General features: G+C 42.5%; 1 protein-coding gene across 5 annotated transcripts in view; it reads right to left on the reverse strand.

Moving 5' to 3' along the window:
- LOC147424229 (protein ZINC INDUCED FACILITATOR-LIKE 1-like) overlaps nt 1-22,373 on the reverse strand; it is a 72,830-nt gene extending 50,457 nt beyond the window's left edge. For 2 of the 5 annotated variants that reach the window (XM_086500934.1, XM_086500933.1), the window contains exons 1-5: nt 21,854-22,371; nt 21,619-21,659; nt 21,330-21,390; nt 20,547-20,649; nt 20,344-20,446 (exon numbers count right to left, since the gene is read on the reverse strand). In XM_086500934.1, the coding sequence (XP_086357060.1) occupies nt 20,344-20,446; nt 20,547-20,649; nt 21,330-21,390; nt 21,619-21,659; nt 21,854-22,007 (462 nt within the window). In that variant the 5' untranslated portion in view covers nt 22,008-22,371. Of the gene's footprint in view, nt 1-20,343; nt 20,447-20,546; nt 20,650-21,329; nt 21,391-21,618; nt 21,660-21,853 lie in introns of all 5 variants that reach the window. The other 3 variants (XM_086500935.1, XM_086500936.1, XM_086500932.1) reach the window with 3 other exon arrangements.
- Nucleotides 22,374-26,047: the final 3,674 nt, after the last annotated feature.

Below are 26,047 nucleotides of genomic sequence, written 5' to 3' on the forward strand. Positions count from 1 at the left end.
AGAACTTGCGGCTTCCAAATCTGCAACTAAGGAGAAGGGAGACGACCAACCTTCGGTGCTGAAGGAGCTCGAGGACATGAGGGATCAAATGAAAGCTCTACGGGAAGGAGATGAACAGAAATCGAAAAAGGCATCTTCATGGGCGGAATGTCTTTGTAAGACACAAGAAAAGGTTGATGAAGCAGAGAAATGGATTGAGGATGCGAAGAAAGGGAAGGCCCACATGCCTGAGACCACACCGACCTCCACCATTATTAATATGACCATTGAGAAAGAGCAGATAAGAAAGAATCGGGCTCTGCATGTGCGGGTCACAGGAGTCAAAGACAAAGAGAATGTAGATGAAGAAGTGAGGGAACTACTACAATGCATGGGCATCACAGAGCCTACTCACACAAGTGCATGGAGAGTGGGCAAGAAAGGAATCGATGAGAAGGGAAACATAAAGGATAGGACACTTATTCTCCGCTTCCCGAATATAGAAATAAGGAAAGAATTTCTAAAGAAGAGGCCAACTCTTAAGAAAACCGGTATTTTCCTGGGAGATGACCTTACATTGGCACAAGTGGCACACGTGCAAGAGTTGATGCCAGAGATCAGGGCAGCAAGAGAAAAGGGGAAAATCGCCTTTTATAGAGGAGGGAAAGTAGTGGTTCTCGAAAAGCGCTCATCATGACCGTGTGAGACCTATGGGGCAACGCTCCGGATAGCAGCGTGGAATTGTAATGGATCATATAGGCTAGATGTAGGTGCCTTTGCAGACAGCTTTAGAGACAAGGACATAGTTTTCTACTCAGAGACACACCAGATACCGGGACAGCTTATGCCACATGTGAAGGGTTATTTATGGGAAACAACTGGTCGACCAAACAAGAGATCTCTACGAGGTAGCCGGGGTTCAGGAGTAGTAGCAGTCTTATTTAAAGAGGAGCTGAAACCACTAGTACAGATTATCAGGAAAGATGAACAAGCAAGGTATATGTGGGTGAGAATGAGAGCCGAGACAGGTAGATTTCTATATATCGCTATATGCTACTTCCCTCCAAGTACATCCGTCTACTCCTCACCTAAAGGACAGTCCCCTTTCTCCATATTGAATAATGACATATGGGAGTTCTCTAGAGGTGGAGACATCGTTCTCTTAGGAGACTTTAATGCCAGAACGGCCAACTCTCAAGCAGTATTCTATAATACTTCTGAGGAAATGCTCAAACAAGTGGATTTATCACAGGAGGGGCTTACTAGAAACTCACCGGATAAAGAACACACTGACTATGGGAGACATCTCATGGAGATGGCAACTATACATGGTTTGGCCATACTAAGGTACCCAGACATTGTAACAGATTCACCACTTTTGTATCAGTTTGGTCTCATAGGTCACTCGGGCCTTTTGAAGACGTTAATATAACATTTTATTTCTCTCTCTCTCTCTCTCTCTCTCTCTCTCTCTCTCTCTCTCTCTCTCTCTCTCTCTCTCTCTCTCTCTCTCTCTCTCTCTCTCTCTCTCTCTCTCTCTCTCTCTCTCTCTCTCTCTCTCTCTCTCTCTCTCTCTCTCTCTCTCTCTCTCTCTCTCTCTCTCTCTCTCTCTCTCTCTCTCTCTCTCTCTCTCTCTCTCTCTAGTTCTTTTCTAGTTCTTTTGTACCCAGACATGGTATTAGATTCACTATTTTGTAACTGATTGGTCTCATAGGTCATTTTGGCCTTTTGAAGACGTTAATATAACATTTCATTTCATTTCATTTCTCTCTCTCTCTCTCTCTCTCTCTCTCTCTCTCTCTCTCTCTCTCTCTCTCTCTCTCTCTCTCTCTCTCTCTCTCTCTCTCTCTCTCTCTCTCTCTCTCTCTCTCTCTCTCTCTCTCTGTGTGTGTGTGTGTGTGTGTGTGGGCACCGTCGCGCCGTTGCCCGCCACCCCGAAGGGCTGCTGAATTTGGGCGCCACCACAGCTGCAGACAGGCGCTGCCTTTGCCGAAGATTCCATAGGTACCAGTGGTCAGCACATTTGTGGCCCGGGTTCGATGGATCCTCCTACCGAAGGGGAAGGGCCGGGTGTAGATAACTACACCCCCCCAAAAAAAACAATAGCTACATTTAAACGGAGAAACAGAGATATTGTACTATCACCAGGATCCTTACGAGTTGGGAAAACCTCCAAGATACATGATGAGCTAATGATGGAGAAGGTCCAGGTGATGCTCAAATCAGAGCAAAACTATATGAGGGATGACATCAGGAAGGAAATGCATGCGAGCGCTGAGAGCTACAGGAACTCCATGTATGGAGACATGATGAGAGAACTAAGGAGAGAGATCCGGGGGATACAAAATGAGGAAATTCAGATCTTGAAAACAGAATTACGAAACCTAATCAAGGCCGAAGTAAATGTAACAGAATGCGTTATGCAAAAGAATCTCGATGAGGCAGTAGCAAGTTTTGAAGCATGGAGAACAAATATGGAAAAGCACATGGGGGGAAAAGATGCAATAATCGAGGAGCTAAAAGGAGAACTTGCGGCTTCCAAATCTGCAACTAAGGAGAAGGGAGAGGACCAACCTTCGGTGCTGAAGGAGCTCGAGGACATGAAGGATCAGATGAAAGTTCTACGGGAAGGAGATGAACAGAAATAGAAAACGGCATCTTCATGGGCGGAACGTCTTTTTAAGACACAAGAAAAGGTTGATGAAGCAGAGAAATGGATTGAGGATGCGAAGAAAGGGAAGGCCAAGATGCCTGAGACTACACCTACCTCCACCATTATTAATATGACCATCGAGGAAGAGCAGATAAGAAAGAATCGGGCTCTGCATGTGCGGGTCACAGGAGTCAAAGACAAAGAAAATGTAGATGAAGAAGTGAAGGAACTGCTACAACACATGGGCATCACAGAGCCTACTCACACAAGTGCATGGAGAGTGGGCAAGAAAGGAATCGATGAGAAGGGAAACGTAAAGGATAGGGCACTTATTCTCCGCTTCCCGAATATAGAAATAAGGAAAGAATTTCTAAAGAAGAGGCCAACTCTTAAGAAAACCGGTATTTTCCTGGGAGATGACCTTACATTGGCACAAGTGGCACACGTGCAAGAGTCGATGCCAGAGATCAGGGCAGCAAGAGAAAAGGGGAAAATCACCTTTTATAGAGGAGGGAAAGTAGTGGTTCTCGAAAAGCGCTCATCATGACCGTGTGAGACCTCTGGGGCGACGCTCCGGATAGCGGCGTGGAATTGTAATGGATCATATAGGCTAGATGTAGGTGCCTTTGCAGACAGCTTTAGGGACAAGGACATAGTTTTCTACTCAGAGACACACCAGATACCAGGACAACTTATGCTACATGTGAAGGGTTATTTATGGGAAACAACTGGTCGACCAAACAAGAGATCTCTACGAGGTAGCCGGGGTTCAGGAGTAGTAGCAGTCTTATTTAAAGAGGAGCTGAAACCACTACTACAGATTATCAAGAAAGATAAGCAAGCAAGGTATATGTGGGTGAGAATGAGAGCCGAGACAGGTAGATTTCTATATATCGCTATATGCTACTTCCCTCCAAGTACATCAGTCTAATCCTCACCTAAAGGATAGTCCCCTTTCTCCATATTGAATAATGACATATGGGAGTTCTCTAGAGATGGAGACATCGTTCTCTTAGGAGACTTTAATGCCAGAACGGCCAACTCTCAAGCAGTATTCTATGATACTTCTGAGGAAATGCTCAGACAAGTGGATTTATAACAGAGGGGGCTTACTAGAAACTCACAAGATAAAGAACACACTGAATATGGGAGACATCTCATGGAGATGGCAACTATACATGGTTTGGCCATACTTAATGGTCTAGAGAATTTCCCTTTATCTGGGGGATTCACATGCTTCCCGCACAAGCATGGGGCCAGGACAATGGATTATGTCATGACTTCACCAAGCTTATTTCTAGTATCGAGGACTTTAAGTTGGGACCAAGACCAGTTGGGATTGCAGTGGATCATGCTCTCTTGACCTTATCAATCTCCTTCCAATACAATGCCTCTCAAGTACAAAAGAAGAAGACACACACAAGATATACTTTCACGCCAGAGACTGATTCAGTCTATGTGGAAAAGATCTATAATAGGATGTGGGCAGCCAAGCCAGTATATACTGTAGAGGAGATTACTTCTCAGTTAACAGAGATACTACATGGAGCAGCACAAGAGGCATACCCACATACTCAACCTGATCAGAAGAGAGTACCTGGGAATATGCCTCAAAACAGTTGGTATGACGAGGAATGCAGAGAGACGAGAACCCAGGTCCAGAAAGAGCTTACACTTGGGATCATCACATATAAGCAATCTCGGATTGCTCTTCGGCGTATAGTACGTCACAAGAAAAGGGCAGTTCTAGCCAAACTGCAGAAGGATTTATATCAGCTCTTCTTGAGTCGGGACTCACATGAGGCCTGGCGTTTATTTCACGAGCACTCACCGCCTTCGACAATTACTTCTCCTGAGATTTGGGGTCAATATGTAACATCATTATATATGGTATCTGGACAGCCTCCATTACCAGATCCGCTAGAGCCATGCCCTGCTACTAGTACTTTCTTTACTACGGAAATGGTGAAAAAAGCCATTGATAAGATGAAGACAAGAAGAGCATATGATCATGATGGTTTAGTAGCAGAACATCTGATCCATGCCAAGGATCTACTTTCAGAAGTCCTTGCTCGTTTGTCTAATCGGGTCATGTGTGAAGGATTACCTAAATTTTGGAAATTATCTACTATTGTACCTATTTTCAAGTCAGGGGATCCTATGATACCCGGGAGCTACCGTACCATTATGGTAGGTCACACATTGACCCGACTGTACGCATCCATTCTTGAACAAAAATTGAGTAGGTGGGCAGAGAATGAGGGCATAAGGGCAACAGGGCAAGCTGGATTCAGGAGGGGTTATTCCACTCTAGATCATATTCTTACGCTCAGAGCCATTATTGAGGAAGGAAGAGCAAGCGGGAGAAGGATGAATTGTTGCTTTGTGGATTTTCGGAAAGCTTTTGATATAGTACCAAGGGCCAGATTGATGCGCAGGATGCAAGAGTTAGGGGTCCCCAAAGAGATTATTTGGGGATCATGGCCTTATACGGGTCAGTAACTGGTTATGTACGTACTCCTGAAGGGGATTCCGACATTGTTCATTCCACCGTTGGAGTAAAGCAGGGATGCCCACTGCCCCCTACTTTATTTGGTATGTACATAGATGAGGTATCAGATTACACTGATAGAGAGGGTGACAAAGGTGCTCAACTTGTAGGGTCATGGATCCCTTTGTTGTTGTATGCAGATGATATTGTATTGATAGCAGAATCAACAGATGGAATGCAGAGGAAGCTAGATGCATTACATAAATTCGCGGAGGACAGTGGATTGTCGGTAAACTTGGGTAAAACCAAAGTTATGGTGTTTAACACCACACCGCAGTGGGTTAGGAGATCGGCACCTACATTTGCATATGGCCAGGATACAATAGAGTACACAGATGCATACACATACCTTGGTGTGGTATTTGCAAGACCGAAGTTTACTCTTAAGAAAGCAGCGGATGCTAGATTGTCCAGAGCCTCTGCGGCCTTCGGAGGGTTGGAGAGGATGTGTTCACAAGTGCAGTTTCAGGAAACACGAACAAAACTTTGGCTCTTTGATATTGTGGTGGCTTCGGCTATGCTTTATGGGGTCTAGATTTGGGGACCATCTGTGGATCAAGATAATTGGAAGTCAATGGAGAGACCTTTGGTATCTATGATTTCCCGAATGATTAGAGCCAAGGCCTCCGTACCACACGCGATTGCCCGAGCGGAACTCACTACCCCTCCGATAGAAATTGAAGCTCTTACCAGATCAGTGTGCTTTATACATGGTTTGTGGGATACAAATAATTGCCGATATACTAGACTGGCCTTCGAATCCTCTGTCACAAAAATACGGAAGCGTAAACTGACGTTTATTTGCACTTCAAATACTCAAGAGAATTAGAGGGAGCGAGAAAACTTGACACTTCATTGGGGACCAGAAGATGGGCTAGTCCCCCTCCCATAAAGAGAATATCTTTATTACTAAGGGAGAATCTTTACAAGCACACGAACGGGGCATACGCCCGTCCTCTATTCTTTCTTCTGTTCTGTTCTGACTACTGACTGAGAAAGTGTTTTCCACTTTCTTACTGCTTAGGGGATTTCCCCTCTTCTGCGAGACTGGTTGGAAGCTCTCGAAAAGAGAGTCTATCTTCCGAAACAACTCATCGGAAGCTCTCACAGAGGAGAGTCCATCTTCCGCTATGTGTTGCCTTCATGCTCATTCATTCATGCATCAAACACAAAAGAGAAACAAGCAAAATGCACACGCACATGCTTGCTGTAATTTTCTACACATAACCTGAAATTCTTACCTGTGCACACCCCTACGCCGAAACAGAGGTCTTCTTCGCAATGGAATCGCGCAAAACTTGATGTAGACTTAGGATAAGGAGAGAGAAGAGAATTTCTATGGCTGATCTGCTGAAAACAGCCCTAATCGAGGTGATTAGGGGCTGAAAACAGAGAATTACAGCAGCCGCACTCTGCTAAGAGAGCGTCTACGGTAGCTTCTCGCGATGAAACTTCACCAGAAGGTGTCTATGACTGTGAGATCCCTTGTTCTTGACAATGGGAGCACAAGGCTACCACATATGTCGCAAGGGGCTGCTCTCAAGCTTCAATGGAGGGCTCCACCGCGTACAGCACGCTCACATTAGGGGGGGTAGGTGCACTGCCAGCCCTGAAAATGGGGGAGGGGGGGCTCCTAAATAGCCATCAGGGAGAGGGGACGCTAGGAAGAGAGAGAGGGTAAGAGTGAGAGTGAGAGAGAATTAGTTTGCATTGGTAAGTGTGCCACTTGGCACACTTACTTTAAAAACTTAAAAACCATTCAACTTTTGACTTTAAAAACTTCTAGCTCATAAAAAAAATGTGCAACTAACTAACAACTGCTACCAATGATTTTTTTATGAGAACACCAAAGGTCTGCCGGCGCACTTGTCCGGCCGCCTGCCCGGGCACGGACCGTTAAATTTAATTTAACGAAACTTACCCTAAGGCTTTATTAGCTTTATTAGCCTTAGGGTCACTGTTCTAAGGACCCCATCTCATTCATGTGCTTATACTGACGCGCGTATTTTTCCTGAGCCTAAAATCTGAGGCTACTGCTTACCCCTTTCTGAAGACCCGATTTCCCAATCACTAGGGCTTCAGGGTAATTTTTGCGAAGGTCCCTCTGAGGTGTTCTAGCCCGCATTTAGGCTCACCTGAGGCCTTAGAACTGCTAGGTCTATTCTGGTGTGCACACAACTAATTAGATAATTCTTTTCTCGTAAATAAATTAATTATTTACAAAGTCTGACTTAGTTACATCCCTCTTGGTTCTAAACAGTTGACCTCAACTGTAGAGCGTCAACATAACTGTGCAAGATGTCAGGGTAGTCCTTAAGATCGGACTCAGTCATCCACTTTACATCTAAAGGAGTGTAATTCTTGAACTTGACTAAATACTTTTGATGTAGACTCCCCGACTTGAGTTGTCTCTCCGAGTGGTGTATTATCTGTTCAGGTTGAAGAATTTCCTCAGTCTCTTCGACTTCTGGAGGATCTTCTTGTACGGGCGCCATTGGAGGAGGTCCAACATAGGATCGGAGGAGACTGACATGAAAAGCATTATGGATTCGCCAATTATAAGGTAAATCCAATCTGAAAGTCACATCATTGACTTTATCTGTAATTTTGAAAGGGCCGTAAAATCTATGGGAAAGTTTGACAACTTTCCCTTTGCCGACCCGCTTTTTCAATCTAGCTTTCTCAAACCGAAGCAGGACATATTGTCCTTTTTCAAGATTGAGATTCCTTCTGTGCTTGTCTGCTTTTCTCTTCTGTTGCTCTTGAGTACGAAGAATTGCTTGCTTTACTTGTTGATGGGCAATATCAATATTGCGCACAAATTCATCTGCGGCGAAGATGTTTTCTTTGGTCACCATAATAGGAAGTAAGAGTGGCTTCCCGTAAATAATTTCAAAGGGAGCTTTACCAGTTGAGGAATGTATGGTATTATTATACGCAAACTCAATTATTGGTAAGTACTGTTCCCATTCGGATTGTCGTTCCGAAACATAGCACTTGAGGAGATCTAAAACAGTGGCATTAGCGATTTCGCTTTGACCATCTGTTTGAGGATGATAAGCTGATGAAAAATCAAGCTTAGTTCCCAAGTTTTCGAACAATGCCTGCCAAAATAGACTAGTCATACGGGCATCTCTGTCGCTCACAATAGTCTTTGGCAATCCATGGTGTTTAAAAATCTGAGTTAGAAATATTCTAGCCATGTGATCAACTTTGATCGTCTTCTTTACTGGAAGGAAATGGGCTTGCTTACTGAATCTGTCTACTATAGTCCAGATTGCATCATTTCCATTCTTGGATCGAGGAAGATCCGTAATAAAATCCATGGCAATACTTTCCCATGGCGTGTTAGGCACAGGGAGCGGCTGAAGCTTGCCATAAACTTTATGTCTGTCATATTTTACCTTTTGGCAGACTAAACACTCACGTACATGTTTTTCAATGTCCGCACGGAGTGTTGGCCAAAAGAAATACCTTTCGAGGGCACTAGTGGTGGAAGCAATTCCCCGATGCCCGGCATAAGGAGAATTATATGCTTCATCCATCACCTTTTGTCGTAAGGGCTGAGCTATGCATATTGCTTGTTGACGATAGAGTGTATTATCCCTGATACAATAAGGTGGCTTTGAATGACCAGCTTGAAGATCTGCCCAAATTGTGGCGAAGTCTGGATCTTGAGGATACATCTCGCTGAGAGATTCTAGTTCCTCATGATAAATTGTTGTTGGTGCATTGATCTTTGGACGCCTGGAGAGAGCATCTACAACTGCATTCTTTGTTCCAGAAGTGTGTAGAATCTGAAAATGAAACATTGAAAGAAAGTTGGCCCATCTCATCTGCTTTTCTGATAACTTTCTCTGTGTGAGAAAGTAGCGAAGACTTTGATGATCTGTCTTGATAATAAAATCAGCTCCTAATAGATAGTGTTTCCAAATGGAAAGAGCATGAATTACTGCCATTAGCTCTTTTTCGTATATGGAGGCATGCAACTCTACATCTTTAAGGCGCCGACTTTCATAGGCTATCGCGTGACCCTCTTGGTTCAAAACTGCTCCTACACAATCTCCAAATGCATCGCTATATCCCTCGAAAGGTTTGCGAAGATCAGGGACGGTGAGAACAGGTCCGTGACTGAGTAGATACTTAAGCTTTTCGAAAGCTTGTTTTTGTCCAGACCCCCAATGGAATGGAATCCGCTTCTTTGTCAGGTCATGGAGGGGACCTGCTATCGCGGCAAAAGCTCGAATGAAACGCCGATAATAAGAACAGAGGCCAAGGAAACTTCGTACATCATGTACTGTAGTTAGCGTAGGCCATTCTACAACTGCTTGAATCTTTTCAGGGTCCATTCTCACCTGGTTGTGAGATACTATATGGCCCAAATAGTGGATTTCTTTTAGAAAGAACTCACTCTTCTTAGCATTCACAAATAATTTGTGTTTGCGTAATTCTTCAAACACTAAGGCGAGATGCTTATAGTGTTCGTCTTCCGTCTTTGAGAAGATTAAGACGTCATCAAAGAAAACGCCTGTAAAACTTCTATATGAGTGGAAGATTCTATCCATCATTCTGTTGAATGTAGCTGGTGCATTAGTGAGTCCAAAAGGCATCACTAAGAATTCATACAACCCGAAGGTTGTTCTAAATGAAGTCTTATGCACATCCTGAGGAGCTATGCGGATTTGATGATAACCGCTCTTCAAGTCTATACGACTAAAGACACTTGCTCCTTGTAACTTGTCAAGAATGTCGTCAATCCGAGGGATTGGAAATCGATTCTTGATTGTGATCTTGTTTAGAGATCTATAGTCTATGCACATGCGGAATGTGCCATCCTTTTTCTGTACTAGCAAGACAGGTGAACAATATGGAGAAGTACTAGGCCTTATTAAGCCCTTCTCCAAAAGTTCGTTAACCTGCTTGAGAATTTCCTCTTGCTGCATTAGAAATTCTCTCTTGCTGCATTAGACTAACTCGATAAGGGGGCTGATTTGGAGAACTTCCTGGGATCAAATCAATGGTATGATCCTCAGGTCGCGAAGGTGGGAGTTCATTTGGAAGTTCATCTGCAAAACAATCTTTATATCTTTCTATTAACTTAAGTCTTTTTTGCTCTAAAGAGGAAGAAAGTTGTGAAACAGACACATCTCTCTCTCTTGCAAAAATCAAGTACGCTGAAACACACTTTTTCATTTCTTTCTTGATGGCAATGTGGTTGGCGATAGGAATACGCTTATCACCTGCATCTGCAAGTACAAGATACTCCTTTCCTTTATGAGCAAAAGATAAGGTTTTCTGAACATAGTCAGGAATGGGATGCATCTTGTAGTGCCAAGGCATTCCCAAGATAACATCGCATCCTTCAAGTGAAGCTAGTAAGAAAGACTCTTGATCTTTGTAGTCGTCGACCTTTAGATTCAACTTCCCTATGATTGGAGTAGAGTTTGAGTTCTGCCCTTTGAAAGCAGATTGCGCTTGAATAGAGACTCCGAAACGATTGGGTTGCAAGTTCAGGTCGTCAGCTAGCTTGGTAGAGATGAAGTTGTCTGTGCTACCAGGGTCAAACAAAATAAGAGCCCGCTGGTTGTTGATACTACCCCATGCTTTGAGAAGAGCTCTTTCTTTTCCATCCTTGGTTGTATTTCCCTGTACATCTGGGACTGCATTGGAAGAGGGTGGTTGTGGAGGTTTGGTTGGACAGTCACCCTTCATATGACCAACTTGTCCGCACTTGAAGCATCTTCCTTCACTAATGTAGGTTCGCAACTCAGCAGGAGAGAGATATCTCCCTTTCTTGGGCTGATTTGGCTTTGCTTCTGCTTCGGAGGCGGTTCTTTTCTTCTTTTGAGAAGAAGTAGAAGAGGTAGGCTGCTCATGGAGAGCCTTCTGCTTAGCATGGTAAGTGCTTTGCTCCATCTTCCTGGGAGTACCCTTGTCATGTATTCCATCAGCTATGCGGGCTGATTCCATAAGTATCTGCAAGTTACCTCGAGGGTAAAGCTTCATAGCCTTTTGCAAGGCTTCATGCAAACCTGCTTCAAACTTGCGCATCTTCTCCGAATCGTGAATCTTCTTGAATGGAGTGACTTTCTAGAGAACGTCTCAAAACCTATCCACATAGCGTGGAACAGTTTCGTTCTCTGACTGTGAAAGTCGATCCCATTCTTTCTTTACCTCTTCCTCATAGTCTGGAGGAAGGAACTGTGCGTAGAACTCCTTCTTGAAAGCGGTCCAATCTTGGGGTTTGCGATCTTCCAGGATAAGGGTTAACCACCAATTGTTGGCGATGCCTTTCAGGTACAAATTAACATAGCGAAGCTTCGATCTTTCTTTAAAATTCCCTTCAACAAATGCAACTTCAAATTGGCGGATGAAAGCCAAAGCTTTGTCATTATCACGCCGTCCATTGTAGGTGTCGAATTTCACATCTTTATCTCCCGACTTGAATGTTTTCTGCCTGTGGTGCTTCTTCTTATGGTGCTCCTTCTTTCGATGCTTAGACTCCTTGGGGACAGGAGTCCTTTCCCTTGAATGTACTTCTTGCTGCGACGGATCATCGAGAAACATGTCTTCCGGAGAAACTATGTCTTCCAAATCCTTCATGAAAGAGAACTGAGGGGAATCAGGGGGATCCTGCTCTTGAACTTTTGGATTAAACCGCACATGACGTTCTAGAGATTTCTTTTGCCTCTCGTGCATGCGGGAAGTTCCAATCAAAGGATCTTTTCTTGGTTGTGGCGCCTTTGGGTTCTACGGGATTTCTCCCGACCCCATCGGCATTTTCTCCTTCTCTTTTTCAAGAGTATGGAGAATCTTTTGGACTTCTGGATGGGAGAGAGCTTTCTGCAACTCTTCCACCTGCTGTTGAAGGAGAGATATCTCTATCTTGCGTCCTCCCATTTCTGCAGTCTGCCAAGAGTCGTCAATCCCTTCAGGAAGAGAGAGAGAACCTTGCTCTGATACCACTGTCACAAAAATACGGAAGCGTAAACTGACGTTTATTTGCACTTCAAATACTCAAGAGAATTAGAGGGAGCGAGAAAACTTGACACTTCATTGGGGACCAGAAGATGGGCTGGTCCCCCCCCATAAAGAGAATATCTTTATTACTAAGGAAGAATCTTTACAAGCACACGAACGGGGCATACGCCCGTCCTCTATTCTTTCTTCTGTTCTGTTCTGACTACTGACTGAGAAAGTGTTTTCCACTTTCTTACTGCTTAGGGGATTTCCCCTCTTCTGCGAGACTGGTTGGAAGCTCTCGAAAAGAGAGTCTATCTTCCAAAACAGCTCATCGGAAGCTCTCACAGAGGAGAGTCCATCTTCCGCTATGTGTTGCCTTCATGCTCATTCATTCATGCATCAAACACAAAAGAGAAACAAGCAAAATGCACACGCACATGCTTGCTGTAATTTTCTGCACATAACCTGAAATTCTTACCTGTGCACACCCCTACGCCGAAACAGAGGTCTTCTTCGCGATGGAATCGCGCCAAACTTGATGTAGACTTAGGATAAGGAGAGAGAAGAGAATTTCTATGGCTGATCTGCTGAAAACAGCCCTAATCGAGGTGATTAGGGGCTGAAAACAGAGAATTACAGCAGCCGCACTCTGCTAAGAGAGCGTCTACGGCAGCTTCTAACGATGAAACTTCACCAGAAGGTGTCTATGACTGTGAGATCCCTTGTTCTTGACAATGGGAGCACAAGGCTACCACATATGTCGCAAGGGGCTGCTCTCAAGCTTCAATGGAGGGCTCCACCGTGTAGAGCACGCTCACATTAGGGGGGGTAGGTGCACTGCCAGCCCTGAAAATGAGGGAGGGGGGGCTCCTAAATAGCCATCAGGGAGAGGGGGCGCTAGGAAGAGAGAGAGGGTAAGAGTGAGAGTGAGAGAGAATTAGTTTGCATTGGTAAGTGTGCCACTTGGCACACTTACTTTAAAAACTTAAAAACCATTCAACTTTTGACTTTAAAAACTTCTAGCTCATAAAAAAAATGTGCAACTAACTGACAACTGCTACCAATGATTCTTTTATGAGAACACCAAAGGTCTGCCGACGCAATGCCGCACTGACACTGCACCGCCTTTACCTGTTCACACTTGTCCGGCCGCCTACCCGGGCACGGACCGTTAAATTTAATTTAACGAAACTTACCCTAAGGCTTTATTAGCCTTAGGGTCACTGTTCTAAGGACCCCATCTCATTCATGTGCTTGTACTGACGCGCGTATTTTTCCTGAGCCTAAAATCTGAGGCTACTGCTTACCCCTTTCTGAAGACCCGATTTCCCAATCACTAGGGCTTCAGGGTAATTTCTGCTAAGGTCCCTCTGAGGTGTTCTAGCCTGCATTTAGGCTCACCTGAGGCCTTAGAACTGCTAGGTCTATTCTGGTGTGCACACAACTAATTAGATAATTCTTTTCTCGTAAATAAATTAATTATTTACAAAGTCTGACTTAGTTACATCCTCTCAACAATTAGCAATGAAAGGAGATACATCATGCTGGTATGCGCAACTGTCCTCGTGGTTTCAGAGACACGGGTTCAGTACGGAAAGATTACCCCCCCATCCAATACTCTCTTGAGGCTCCATCACTGGCAATTACACGAACAGAGATTAATAAAATCATCCGTCACGATCTTATACAGTTGGATACTAAGAGGACATGGGTAGACCCTACACAAGAATTGGGCACGTAGATGGCCGACTACAAAGAAAACTTCCTACAGCTATTTGAAGATGGATTTGTGATTCGCCCGAGCTACATGGATACCCACCTGTCTCATGGTTTGAGATGTGCTATTGGTTAGATTCGTACATCCTCACACTAATTGGAAATTGAATTTGGCAAATTTAGGGGAATCCCACCTGAGAGAAAAATTTGCAAGTTGTGCGCAATGGAGCCGGAGACAGAATTACACTACATATGCCATTGCACCATATACTATGAGATACGTAGGCGTTTCCATTGCCTATTTAAAGAAGGCTTTGGACCTCTAGATAGAGTCATGCAATACCAAGATCAAAGATGCTTAGGCTTGTACCTACTGGAACTACATCGGCACAAGGATAATCTAATGAGAAGACAAAGAGCACTACAACCTAATAGGCAGATCACAGATTTCTTCGGATCGAGAGAAGCAGGAGTGGAAGGAGAAGCAAGAGGCCAGCAGCCAGCACAAAGGAGTACCCACATTCATACCAAAGGCACCCTCATTGACAGGGCGATTGAGCTTAGGAAATCGAGACGACCACGACCGAGATGCAGAAGCATGCTTCACCGAAGGAGACTACAACAAAGGATTAGAAGCATTCTAGCCAAACACCCAAAATGCTCCTAAGAAGTTTATTTAATACTTTGTATTTAGGTTTTCACATTTATTTTCACACTTTCACACTTAATACTAAGGTCCCCAAATATTGTAACAGATTCACCACTTTTGTATCAGTTTGGTCTCATAGGTCATTCTGGCCTTTTGGAGACGTTAATATAACATTTCATCTCTCTCTCTCTCTCTCTCTCTCTCTCTCTCTCTCTCTCTCTCTCTCTCTCTCTCTCTCTCTCTCTCTAGTGCAGCCGTTTTTTGACCTAGGAGACAGCAGTCCACTCTTTTGATCATAACTTCTTCATCCGAACTCCGATTTGGGTGATCTATAGCCTCAATCGAAGAGCACGAAGTCCTCTACACATTGATGTAAAGACAAAAATTTTCAGAGTTATGGAAGGCATTTCTGTAGCAGCATTTCCGAAGTGAACAGGTTCAACAAAATTGATTCTCATCTCCTATTTTACATACAATGTCTTCCGGCACTCGCAAGGGTTCTTCTTCTTCAACAAGGTCCACAACCATTGTGGAAAATGATCCAAAATCTCCTAAGTATGGAAATAGCAACACAACCACCCAACCAACGACATCGGAAACCATGATCATGGCGTACTTGGTATCATTGCAAGAGACCGTAAACAAACAAGGCGAAGACTTACGAGCACTTGCAATGGAGAATGGCACACTAAGGGTACTTGTGGTTGAGAATGAGAATCTCAAGAGGACACTTGAGATGCAAACAACACGTTTGATGCAACTTGAAGAGGAAGTCAAGGAATGTAAACGCTCTCTTGTGGACTTGAATGCTTTGAAGGAGCGGATGAGCAAAGTAGAACATGACCATGTATTGAAAGAGGAGAAATTTGACACTATGAGCCGGGATGTATGCGACATGAAAAATGTATGCACAAACAAGTCTTGGGCTGATGTATGTGGTAGCAATGTGGTTTCTAATTCCTCACTCATGCAAGCTATGGTTCAAACAAAGAATGTTGAGAATGTGAATGTGGAGGAGTTGAAGGAACGGGAGCGACGTTCCAAGAACATTGTTATTCGTGGAATTCCCGAAGAGAAGTTAGAGACACCTCTTTCTCTTGCCATTGTTATTGAAGATTTCTTCAAAACCCACTTTGGCATGTCCGGAGTTATGGTCTATGGAGCACATAGAGTGGGGAAGCAAGGAGCTCCTCGCTCGGGAGAACGGCCAATTGTATGCACCATGCCGGATGAGACCAAGCGAAAGATTATCCTTGATAATAGCTGGATCTATTTGAGGAATACAAAATGTTTTGTATGTGAAGATCGCACTATTAAGCAACAAAATATGCGTCGCAAGGCATATGAGGAAAAGAATAATAAAAACAAGGAGATCTCTAATGAAGAAAATGTGCCCAAGGAGGAGGCAAGTCTCTCAAGCAAATAGGGATGCGTGACCTATGAGACCGAGTTACAATTGAAAATATGCTTTTGGAATTGTAATGGATACTCATGGAATGCGGGGGTTGGCATTGATGAACTAACAAGCAAAGCCGATGTTGTACTTCTTGTTGAAACTTGGGAGCATGATACACAAAGGATTAACGGCTTGGAGGATTACAATGTACATTCATTGATGTGGTCAAAGAATCTGAAGCAACGAAGAGGACAAGGAGGGTTAGCATGTATGGTTAAGAAAGGATTGAAAGATTTTGTATCAATTGTGAAAGATGACAAGTACAAACGTTATGTATGGCTGAAAATTATGACACCAAAAAGAGCACCCATTTTTGTGGCCGGTTGCTACATTCCTCATCATGATTCTCCCTTTTATGCTTGCATGGATAGAGATCAACCATTTTCTGATTTGGAAGAGGACATTGCTTATTTCAAAGGTGAAGGTGATGTTATTGTATTTGGGGATATGAATACTCGCACAAAAACATTGCAACATGATACTCAACAATTTGATATGCCATACATTTCAAGGGAGTTGGAGGAAGTTCACTTGTATGATCGTACTTCAATGGATGAGAAAGAGCCGGATCACTATGGAAAGTTACTTTTACACATGTGTAATAGCACGGGTATGCTCATTGCCAATGGTGTATCTTTGTGGAGTGGAACCAATGGATTTACATGTAGAAGACATAATGGGGATAGTGTGATTGACTATATGCTACTCTCTGAAGCCATCATGTATCGCATAAAGAGTTTTATGTTTGGTCAATGGACCCCGGAATCCGACCATCGCACCTTATGTATTGACCTTTCATGTGGAGAAGCAACTAAGCATGATAATCTCAGCCAAAGGAAAGAGAAGTTATCACTATGTATGGATTTCAAACGGGCACCAATGTACATTGAAATGGTTGAGCAAAAATTATGGATGACAAAGCTTCAATGTGATGCACCATTGGAAACTAAACGGGAAGCTTTCAAGAAAGCTATTTGTTCTTGTGCGGAAGAATGCTTTGCCATAAAGCATCTCCATGGTATCAACAAAGATAGATCACGCAAAAGGTGGTTTGATAAAGAATGTCAAGATACTCGAAAGTCCTTGATAAAGCTTGATGCAACTATGGACAAAGACAACTATCAAAGTCATTTGCGTACATACAAGGCATTGATTCAAAAGAAGAGAAGAAGATGGGAAGTAAAGCAACAAGAATTTCAAGTCCAAGAAAAGGCACATGCATGTGGAAGATTTTGGAGAAGCTTGAGAGGCAAGCGGGTTGAGAATTTTGGTAACTTGAGTCTAGTGGATATGTACACACATTGTAGGCAATTATATGAGCAAGAAAATACTGAAAAAATGCCATTTTATGGTTCACTCCCATGTATACCGTCTTTTTTTACTATTGAGGATATATGCGGTGGGCTTGAAAATTTGGCCACTCGCAAAGCGGGAGATCTTCAAGGTATCAAGCCGGAGATGATCAAATGGACGGGAGATTTTACCCATGAGTGGATGTGTGATATGTTCAACCTTGCACTTCAACATGGTATGCCTTATGATTGGAGTACTAATTGGGTTAAGCCTTTGCATAAAGGAGGGGATGTAAAGAATGTAAGCAACTACCGGACTATAATGATTGGGTCTCTTATGGCAAAGTTGTTTGGGTGCGTAATGGAGATGAAATTGAGTGATTGGGCTGAAGAGAATGACAAGCGTGCAAAGGGACAAGCGGGTTTTCGTCGATGCCATAGCACCATTGATCATCTTGTCACTCTTCGTGTTCTCATGGAGGAAAGTCGGTTGAAAGGCAAGCGATTGTATTGTTGTTTTGTGGACTTTAAGAAAGCCTTTGATATGATTCCACGTAACAATTTGTGGAGAAGGATGGAAGAACTCCAAGTGCCAAGTGAGTTTATGCTTGCGGTTTCTCGAATCTATGAGAAGGTGATTTGTCAATTGCGCATGGGAAGAGAAATTTCAGAAATTTTTGTAAGCACTATTGGGGTTAAACAAGGATGTCCATTGTCACCAACTCTCTTTGGTCTATGCATCGATCAATTGGAACAAATGGTACTTGACTTTATGCAAGAAGAAGGCATTGAAGAGGTCACTATTTGCAATGCGGTAATCATGCTTTTGTTGTATGCGGATGATGTAGTGCTTCTAGCACACACTTTAGAAGATGCACAAAAGCTTATGGTTGTCCTTGAGAACTTTTGCTTGCATAGTGGACTGATTGTAAATGAATCCAAAACAAAGGTTATGCTTGTGAAAACCAACCATAAGGAGAAGCCATGCATTGTGTACAACAACGAGACACTTGAAGTTGTTGAGAGCTTTAAGTACCTTGGCCTTGAGGTTCCATCCAACCACAAGTGGCATGAATGTGCTATGCGTCGTTTGGAAGCGGGAAAGAGAGCATATTATGCATTTGAGAACATGTGTAATGCGGGAAACATCAAGTGTTGGGTTCTCAAGAAGTATCTTTTTGATGCATTGGTGACACCGGTTCTTCTTTATGGAGTTGAAGTGTGGGGCGGGAGCATCTCAAAGTCTACTTGGAAAGAGTTTGAGAATGTCCAAAAGCGTTTTCTTACAAACTTTCTCCAAGTTAAAACACAAACACCATATATGCTCCTACTTCTTGAGTCGGGATCTCTTCCAATTGAGGTTATGGGCATGGAAAGGGTTGTGGAGTACATGATAAAGATGCGTCAAAACCCCTCACATCGACTTCCTACAATTGCATGGGAAGCAAGCAAAAAAGTTCAAAAGACGCATAAAAGCAAGATCTTGAGCACGGGATGGATGCAAGACATAAAGAAGTGGTTTGGGAGATGGGATGCATTACACTTGCTACATGATGCTTCAATTGACTCTCAAGTGAATGAAGCTTTTCTACAACGCCAATGTATTACGGCTTGGGAGAAATCCGGTGGGTCACGCTTCATACATTACACCACCTATATTGCCCCCAACTACAAAACCATGTTCTTCGCTGAGAGAGGAAACCGTACTCACACTTACATGCTTGAGCCTATTCCCTTGTCCGCGATACGCACTATCGCAGCAATTCGGCTTAGCTCCCATTTCCTTCGATGCGAGATAGGGCGTTGGGGCAATGGAGAAGAGTCAAATCGATTGTGCACATTATGCTCACTGCAAGTTCGAGAGTCTGAGTACCACACACTACTAGAGTGCTCAGCTTTTGATCACATCCGAACTTGCTTCTCTCACATTTTCAGCCATAACTTAGACCTACACACTTTCCTCTCCCAGCCAAAGTGTGGGCTCTCCATTGCGACTCTCATCACTACAATTTTGGAGCATCGAGAGTCACTCATCAGCCATACACATACTACATCACATGTAACTTTGGTCCCATAGGTCATATTTGACCTCCGAGGACGATAATAAAATCTATCTATCTATCTCTCTCTCTCTCTCTCTCTCTCTCTCTCTCTCTCTCTCTCTCTCTCTCTCTCTCTCTCTCTCTCTCTCTCTCTCTCTCTCTCTCTCTCTCTCTCTCTCTCTCTCTAAGTTCAGTTCAGTTATTTACAGTTTTAGTTCGTGAGTTGCTATTGATTTCTCGGTTGGAGTGTGCAAGCCTATTGATCAGTACATGGGGAGGTAGAAGCTACTATGTTGCAGCACTGGCACTGAAAACTTATGTGAGGTCTCCATGTCAGCAGCACAAGTCTGGCTGCTCTCCTATCCCTCAGAGATTTCCCTTATGAAGTTATGATGCCTAAACACCATAGAATGATCAAAGTAGTGTTGTAAATCCACAACACTTTTAAGAAAAGAAACCTGGATCTGGATAGCAAGCAGGTTCATAAAACCGTAAACATCGCATTGCAATCAGACTCGTGAGTCGCTGCAACTTATTTTCACTTATAAGTCATGTACCAGTCAGTGTAGGTGCAAATGACCCGGTGAATCAATCCCAATCACATTTGAGCTTGTGTAAACTCCATGGGTTTCCAGCAACACTTTATTGAATACCAGACTGTTTTCTTCTGCCATTTTGAAATTTGCAGAAGTGCTTCAAACATTTTCACAAAATCCATTAGCATACTGGGCATTACAAATAACAATGAGGGTTGGGTCACGACTAAGAGTTGCCAACCACCGCTAGACACATGGGTTCATCCACATTGCATGATTGTGGTTAAGTTAATCGTTCTCCTAAGCTACGAGCAGGATGCTTGATTGCTCAAGGGTTTTGATCCCTTACGATGATTTTTTTTATATAAAATTTTTCATAAAGCCTTTTCAAAATCTATATTGATACTTTGGCGCTATTATGTCCTCTATATCATCCACAATTGAACTAATAATTTACAACATCAATCCATGTCATTTCAAAATGGCAAGGAAGCATAACACCTTACCCCCATCGCCCCAAGCATCCCATTGCAAATGCCAAGAAGAAACCGTGTTGTCAAAGCCACCCAAAAATTGGTGCTAAAGCCAAACATTGTGTTGAAAATGATTCTGAAACCACATCAATGTCTCTATGATCATGAAAGATGCAACTTCTCAAAAGCTTGCAAACTTGCTACTCAAAATAAAGATAGAAAAGTTTAGCATTTACATGGAAGCAGTACCAATAAGAATGACAGGCTTACGACCATATCGATCTGCTATAACACCCCAGATTGTTGAGGTCAGAAAACGCCCAAACATCAATGCTGATCCTGCAAGTGTGGATATTAAAAACTCTTGAAACGCATCGCATGATTATTCCTAGCAAAAACTATCACAAGATTGCAAGCAAATGTTTGAGGATTCAACATTTCCTCGAATAAACAATGAAACCTACAAAGGGCTGTGCTACTTGACTTTTTAATCCTCCACATTCAGTAAAACCAGGATTGGCGGTTTCTAATTGATTGAATTTTTAATCCCTACATTCTCCAAATCCAGGATTGCCTTCATCCAGCTCCAAATTTCATAACAATTAGCTATATTTGGACGAGCTAAGCATAACGAGCCCTGCAGAAGGTAAGGAGAAACCAACGAACATGTGCCCGTCTCCAGATCTTACTGATGTAAGATCAATTTGTGTGTATGGCAATCCCTGTAGCAAAATTACCACCAACTGGAACTATTGAAGCAACAACACAGCTGACCAAAAGGATCCGCCTACCCAAAAGAAAGAAAAATCCACTACACAGCCCCATCCCCTTTGCCCTGGGTCCTCTCTTTCTTTTGTGCATGAATGAGGGTCTTCAAACCTTCTGGGGTATATAGTTTTTTGTGCATCATATAAACAGAGAATAAAAAGACAAACCTCTCCGGACAAAAAGTTAAGAAAAGATGCCCGGCATAGTGGCACAAAGCATCAAAGAAAACACAAGTCAAGACAATGTCATACCTATGTAGCCAGCATATGCACCTATCATTGTCTTTGTTGTTGCAATGCCAAAGTCTTCCACCTGAATATGCCATCGAAGCCCTTATGAATCATATAGAGCTCTAAATCTAGCCTTCATTCAAAGCATAAATCTCAAACTTTGACAATTCATGTTCTGGATGGTGCATACAGAATGACATAGTTCAAAGCAAAAACCAATGTACAAGTAGCTGCTTCACTTTGATGCACGACTATATAAGAAACAAGCCATGATATGGTTGAGTGACGTCAAAGAAAATAGAGACCTTACCATGAAGTATATGAAGGGGAATAGTGAAGCAATTGGCAGAGCTGCAAAAATCAGCAGTATTCAAATTAAGATCATCTCCAAATCAATCACTTTGGATTAAAAATGCTAGGCACAAAACGCAGATATGCGGTGGCAACACGGTATTCCATGAACTTCCCAATCAAGACCCTCTATAATAAGCTCTGAAACGCACAAGTTTATCCAGCCATGTAGTTATGCAACACATTACAATTACCATTGCAGAGGGAAATCAAAGCCACAAAAAAAAGCTCCTTCTTGGGAGGTGCGCCATTTGTAGCAACCATTCTTTGCTGGAGAAGACATCCAGGACAGCCCTCAACCATATTCAAAGGCAGAAGAGGCGTGTGGGCACCAGCATTGTGCCCCATCTGCTGGTGGGTAAGTTGCCCGCGCTCGTGTGTGTGTGTGTGTGTGTGTGTGTGTGTGTGTGTAGAGGGGGGAGAAGAGATGGAACTGAGAAAACGTTATGGTGGCGAGCCGCGCTGAAAGCTCCAACTCTCCCAGAAAGCTGGTGGGTCGGGCGGCGTGAATTTTGAAATCAAGCTCTAGCTGCAAGCAGTCCAGGACTCCAGGCTGTCTAGCTGCCCAGTTCACTATGAGTTATCCTGTGTCCTGACGTCCTGACGAGGCCAAAGTGCTTTCGGGCTGGACTCTTCTGCCAGTTCCTGCCATGAGTTGTATCCTCAAAACGTGTGAAAGATTGTCCATGTAGAGGAGTTTCGCATGCAGACGCGTAGGTAATACCTATTGAAGGGATCAATTGTTTTTCAATCTCTCTCTCTCTCACATCACACGTCAATCGTTTTTATCCCCTAAAACAAGGAGTCACGTTGGTATTCTAAAACACTTTAATGAAATGGGCCCGCTCTTAAATAAAAGGACTCTTTTTACATATTAAAATACTATTTCACTCTTTGTCAAATGTATATCTAAGTGTCTTCTTCACTAATTCATTAAGCCTTGTTTTAGAAAGGCAAAAAAAAAACATATATTAGGCTGGCCTTAGTTACGAAGGCTCCAACCAATCAAAGCTTAGGAAAAAGAATGGAGTTCACATCGACATTGGAAGAAATAAAAGTTTCTCTCACGTCATGGAAGGAAGAGCTTTTATCTCTTCCACCCTTCCCCCCCCTCTTTCACTCTTTCACCCCCCCCCCCCCCCCCCAACCCGCCCCCCCCCCCCCCGGGGGGGGGGGGGGGCCAAACTCTCTTCCACCCTTTACACAGCAAAAAGAAACCAATGGGGGAACATCTCGTAACGGCTATATGTCATATGAGCTGTCAAGGGGGTTTGAACCCAAGACCTTGGACACAAGGGGCTCTTGCTCTACCAACTCGTTGGCCAATCTTATCCAATCGAAAAGATTCACCTTAAGAGTCGGGTTGCCTCCACCTACGAAGATTGAATGTGTGTGTTGTAATTTCAAAGTTGTTCAAAAAAAAAGGGAACCAATGGGATGCCGGCATCATCTCTCGCCCACCTTTAAGAGCATCTCCTTCCTCCACCTTTATGTCAACATTAGCAAGATGGAAGAAAGAGAGTTCACTACCTTCCGCTTGGAAGAGACTCCAACTTAGCTTTTTTTCCACCCAATTGATGTGAACCAGGCCTTAAATAAGAGGCCAAAAAATATAACCAAGTATACAACCTAGTGAGCTAGCTCATATTGAGTCTATGCTCAACCATATATATGATGATATCCAAAGGTCGATGTAGTGTTCGGGAAAAATATGTCTCAACTTAATTTCGTGCCGTTTTCAAATTCAAAAATTCCGGTTGAGGGCAAGGAGAAAATGAGAAACTCCGCCCCAAAACAGAGAAAATATAGTGTGAAAACCTAAAAAAATAACCTAATTTTTTAAAATTTCCTCTTGACAAAATCAAAGAAAGGAATTTTGTATATTTGGAAAATTAATTTTTCCGGAACAGTGGGTCCATGTTCAAATATACATTTCCAAAAATCGAAGAATATTCCATTTTAATGGACGTGTTTGGTTAACCCCAACTGTAACGTGTTCTTAAAAAATTCACATTGGTTCAGAAGAGGCCTCATGTGGGACTTGTGCTTGGAGTCAATTCACTAGTGGGGCTTTGTATAATGTACCATTAAAGGCATTGTCTGGAGCTTTGTACAATTTACTCAATGTACCTCTCTCCATCTTTATCGTGGATGTTCTATAGCCTTCTTACTTACTTGTACATTGCCAATTTGCCTTTACACTCTCTACTTTTTGGCCTCCTTGCAAGCGATTAGGCATCTCTTAGTATCTCTCTTTTAACTCTCAATATAATTCTTTATCTTTTGGGGCTTCATAAGGCCTTAGCAAAGGCTTGGTTTTGGGTGCAATTGTGGACCATTGGATAAAGGTTGTTGCATTGTGTCACTTAGCAACAAACTTTCTTTTTGGCTTTCTAAAAGAAGCCTTAGTGTTGGGTGAGGATAGGCATCCTTCCAATGTTTTTAGTGTCAATGATGGCGACTTATCTTAAATGTTACCATGGGGTTTGTCAAATGGGTCCCTTTCATTTCATTTCAGAGCCTAGCATGATTTTTTAAGGCTTTCTCTTTTTTTTTTTTTCTTCATGTAATATTCTTTTGAACATGAACACACAATTTATACTTCTTCTTTTTTCTTAGGATGGGACTACTTTTTTTATTTTTAAAGCTTTTAAACAATAAAGAGCTTTTTTCATAAAGACAAGTGATTGTGACTCTCTCTCTCTATTGTGTTTTTTATAAAGCCAAAATACAAATATTAATTTATATATTATGTGTGTATTTCCATCATATCTTGATTTCCTTTCTGGAAAGCCATCGTGAAATCTCTCCTTGTTAGTTATCTTTTGTAGGTCCTTGTGAGAGGGTGTTGACATTTGTGTACCTCTCTCTCTCTCTCTCTCTCTCTCTCTCTCTCTCTCTTTAAAGAGGGACATTGAATTTTGACTCACACATAATCTTTAGCATCTTTTTATACTTTTTGTTTTTTCAATTTGTTTTTTGTTTTTAATGCTTTGGGATGGTGAATTTTCACCTTGTTTAACCATTGTTTTTGTGCTTTTGGAATATATTCTAATTCGAATGGTTCATTGTTATGCTTGCTTTCAAAAAACATAATATTTTATTGTGATAACAATTGTTTTAAAATCTTAATGTTACTTACTTGTTTTTTTTCTCACGAAGAAGCCTCTTTTTATTAAATTCTTCTCAACATCTTATGCAAGCCATAATGATTTTCACTTTTTCTCAGGAGTACTCATTTAAATGAGTAAGTGATGTTAAATTGAAAACTAAGAAGCATATAAACCTCCATGTTCACAAGGAGCCATAGAGCCATAAAGAATTACAATGAGCTCAATTATTCTAAAGATCAATGTCACCACTAAGTCTAAGGCTATACAAAGAGCCCTTACCTATACATTTCTCAAAAAGGTTGTAAGGGACCTTAGCAGAGTAATCAAAATAGATTACAGACTTGAGCAACATACCATCCACGATTAAGGGGAGATTCATGAGCTCCATCACCATTCGAAAGGCTCCAAACACCAACAAACCAACCAACCACCCAGGTGGAGCCAAAACTGAGCAAGAAGACATAACCAACAAGTTGTTAAGGCAAGCTATGCACCTTCATAGGAAGCCAAACCTACGATATTCGCTACCACCAAAGGGAGTGTTATAGACGGAGGTGTAGAGATCCCTACAAAATATCAAAAACTATATGCTACAACCCATGAAATAGACAAATCTGCATACCTGGCAAATCACATGAGTATGTAATTAAAGTCGTACGTGAACATAGAGAGGCAAAGGGAGAGAAAGCGCGTGCAGGTGCACCTCGTAGAGCGGAGTGCTACATCGATACGGCGAGAGAGGATAGAGAAGAGAAGAGACGAACTACACAGGCACTAGGTGCAATCTCCCTCCGTGCAAGGGTGAGCAATTTTCTCTTGCACGTATTTATTTATAGATTTCTTGAGTGCTCAAAATAGATACAAACTGGCCAACTAGACATAAATGGCCATAGCTCATAAAAAAGAAATTAAATAATGAAATGTCCATAAATGTCATATCCGGGCCTTAGCTTTTGCCACCTATCACCTACAATAAATAAGTGATTTTTTATTTTCATTACATACCTCTTCATTAGAAAGCAATTGTTCTTAGTTGCTAAGTTACCTGCAAACAATACTTGTCAAAACAATGGTTAAGATGATGTGTCAAAAATAAAACTCTTAAATTTAAAGAAATGAATTTGCTTATGTCTGTCTTCATCCACATACTGTTGGAGCTATATATGGCTCACTCTACTCAAGTTGGTCTCACCTAGATCTTGCCCTCAATATGAATCAATCTTTGGGAGCGTACATGGTGTGTCTCTTGTTTCGTCTCACTTTCTTTCTCTCTAC

The sequence above is a fragment of the Adiantum capillus-veneris genome, chromosome 26, assembly GCF_014529385.1.
Source record: "Adiantum capillus-veneris isolate H3 chromosome 26, ASM1452938v2, whole genome shotgun sequence".
Lineage (NCBI taxonomy): Eukaryota > Viridiplantae > Streptophyta > Polypodiopsida > Polypodiales > Pteridaceae > Adiantum > Adiantum capillus-veneris.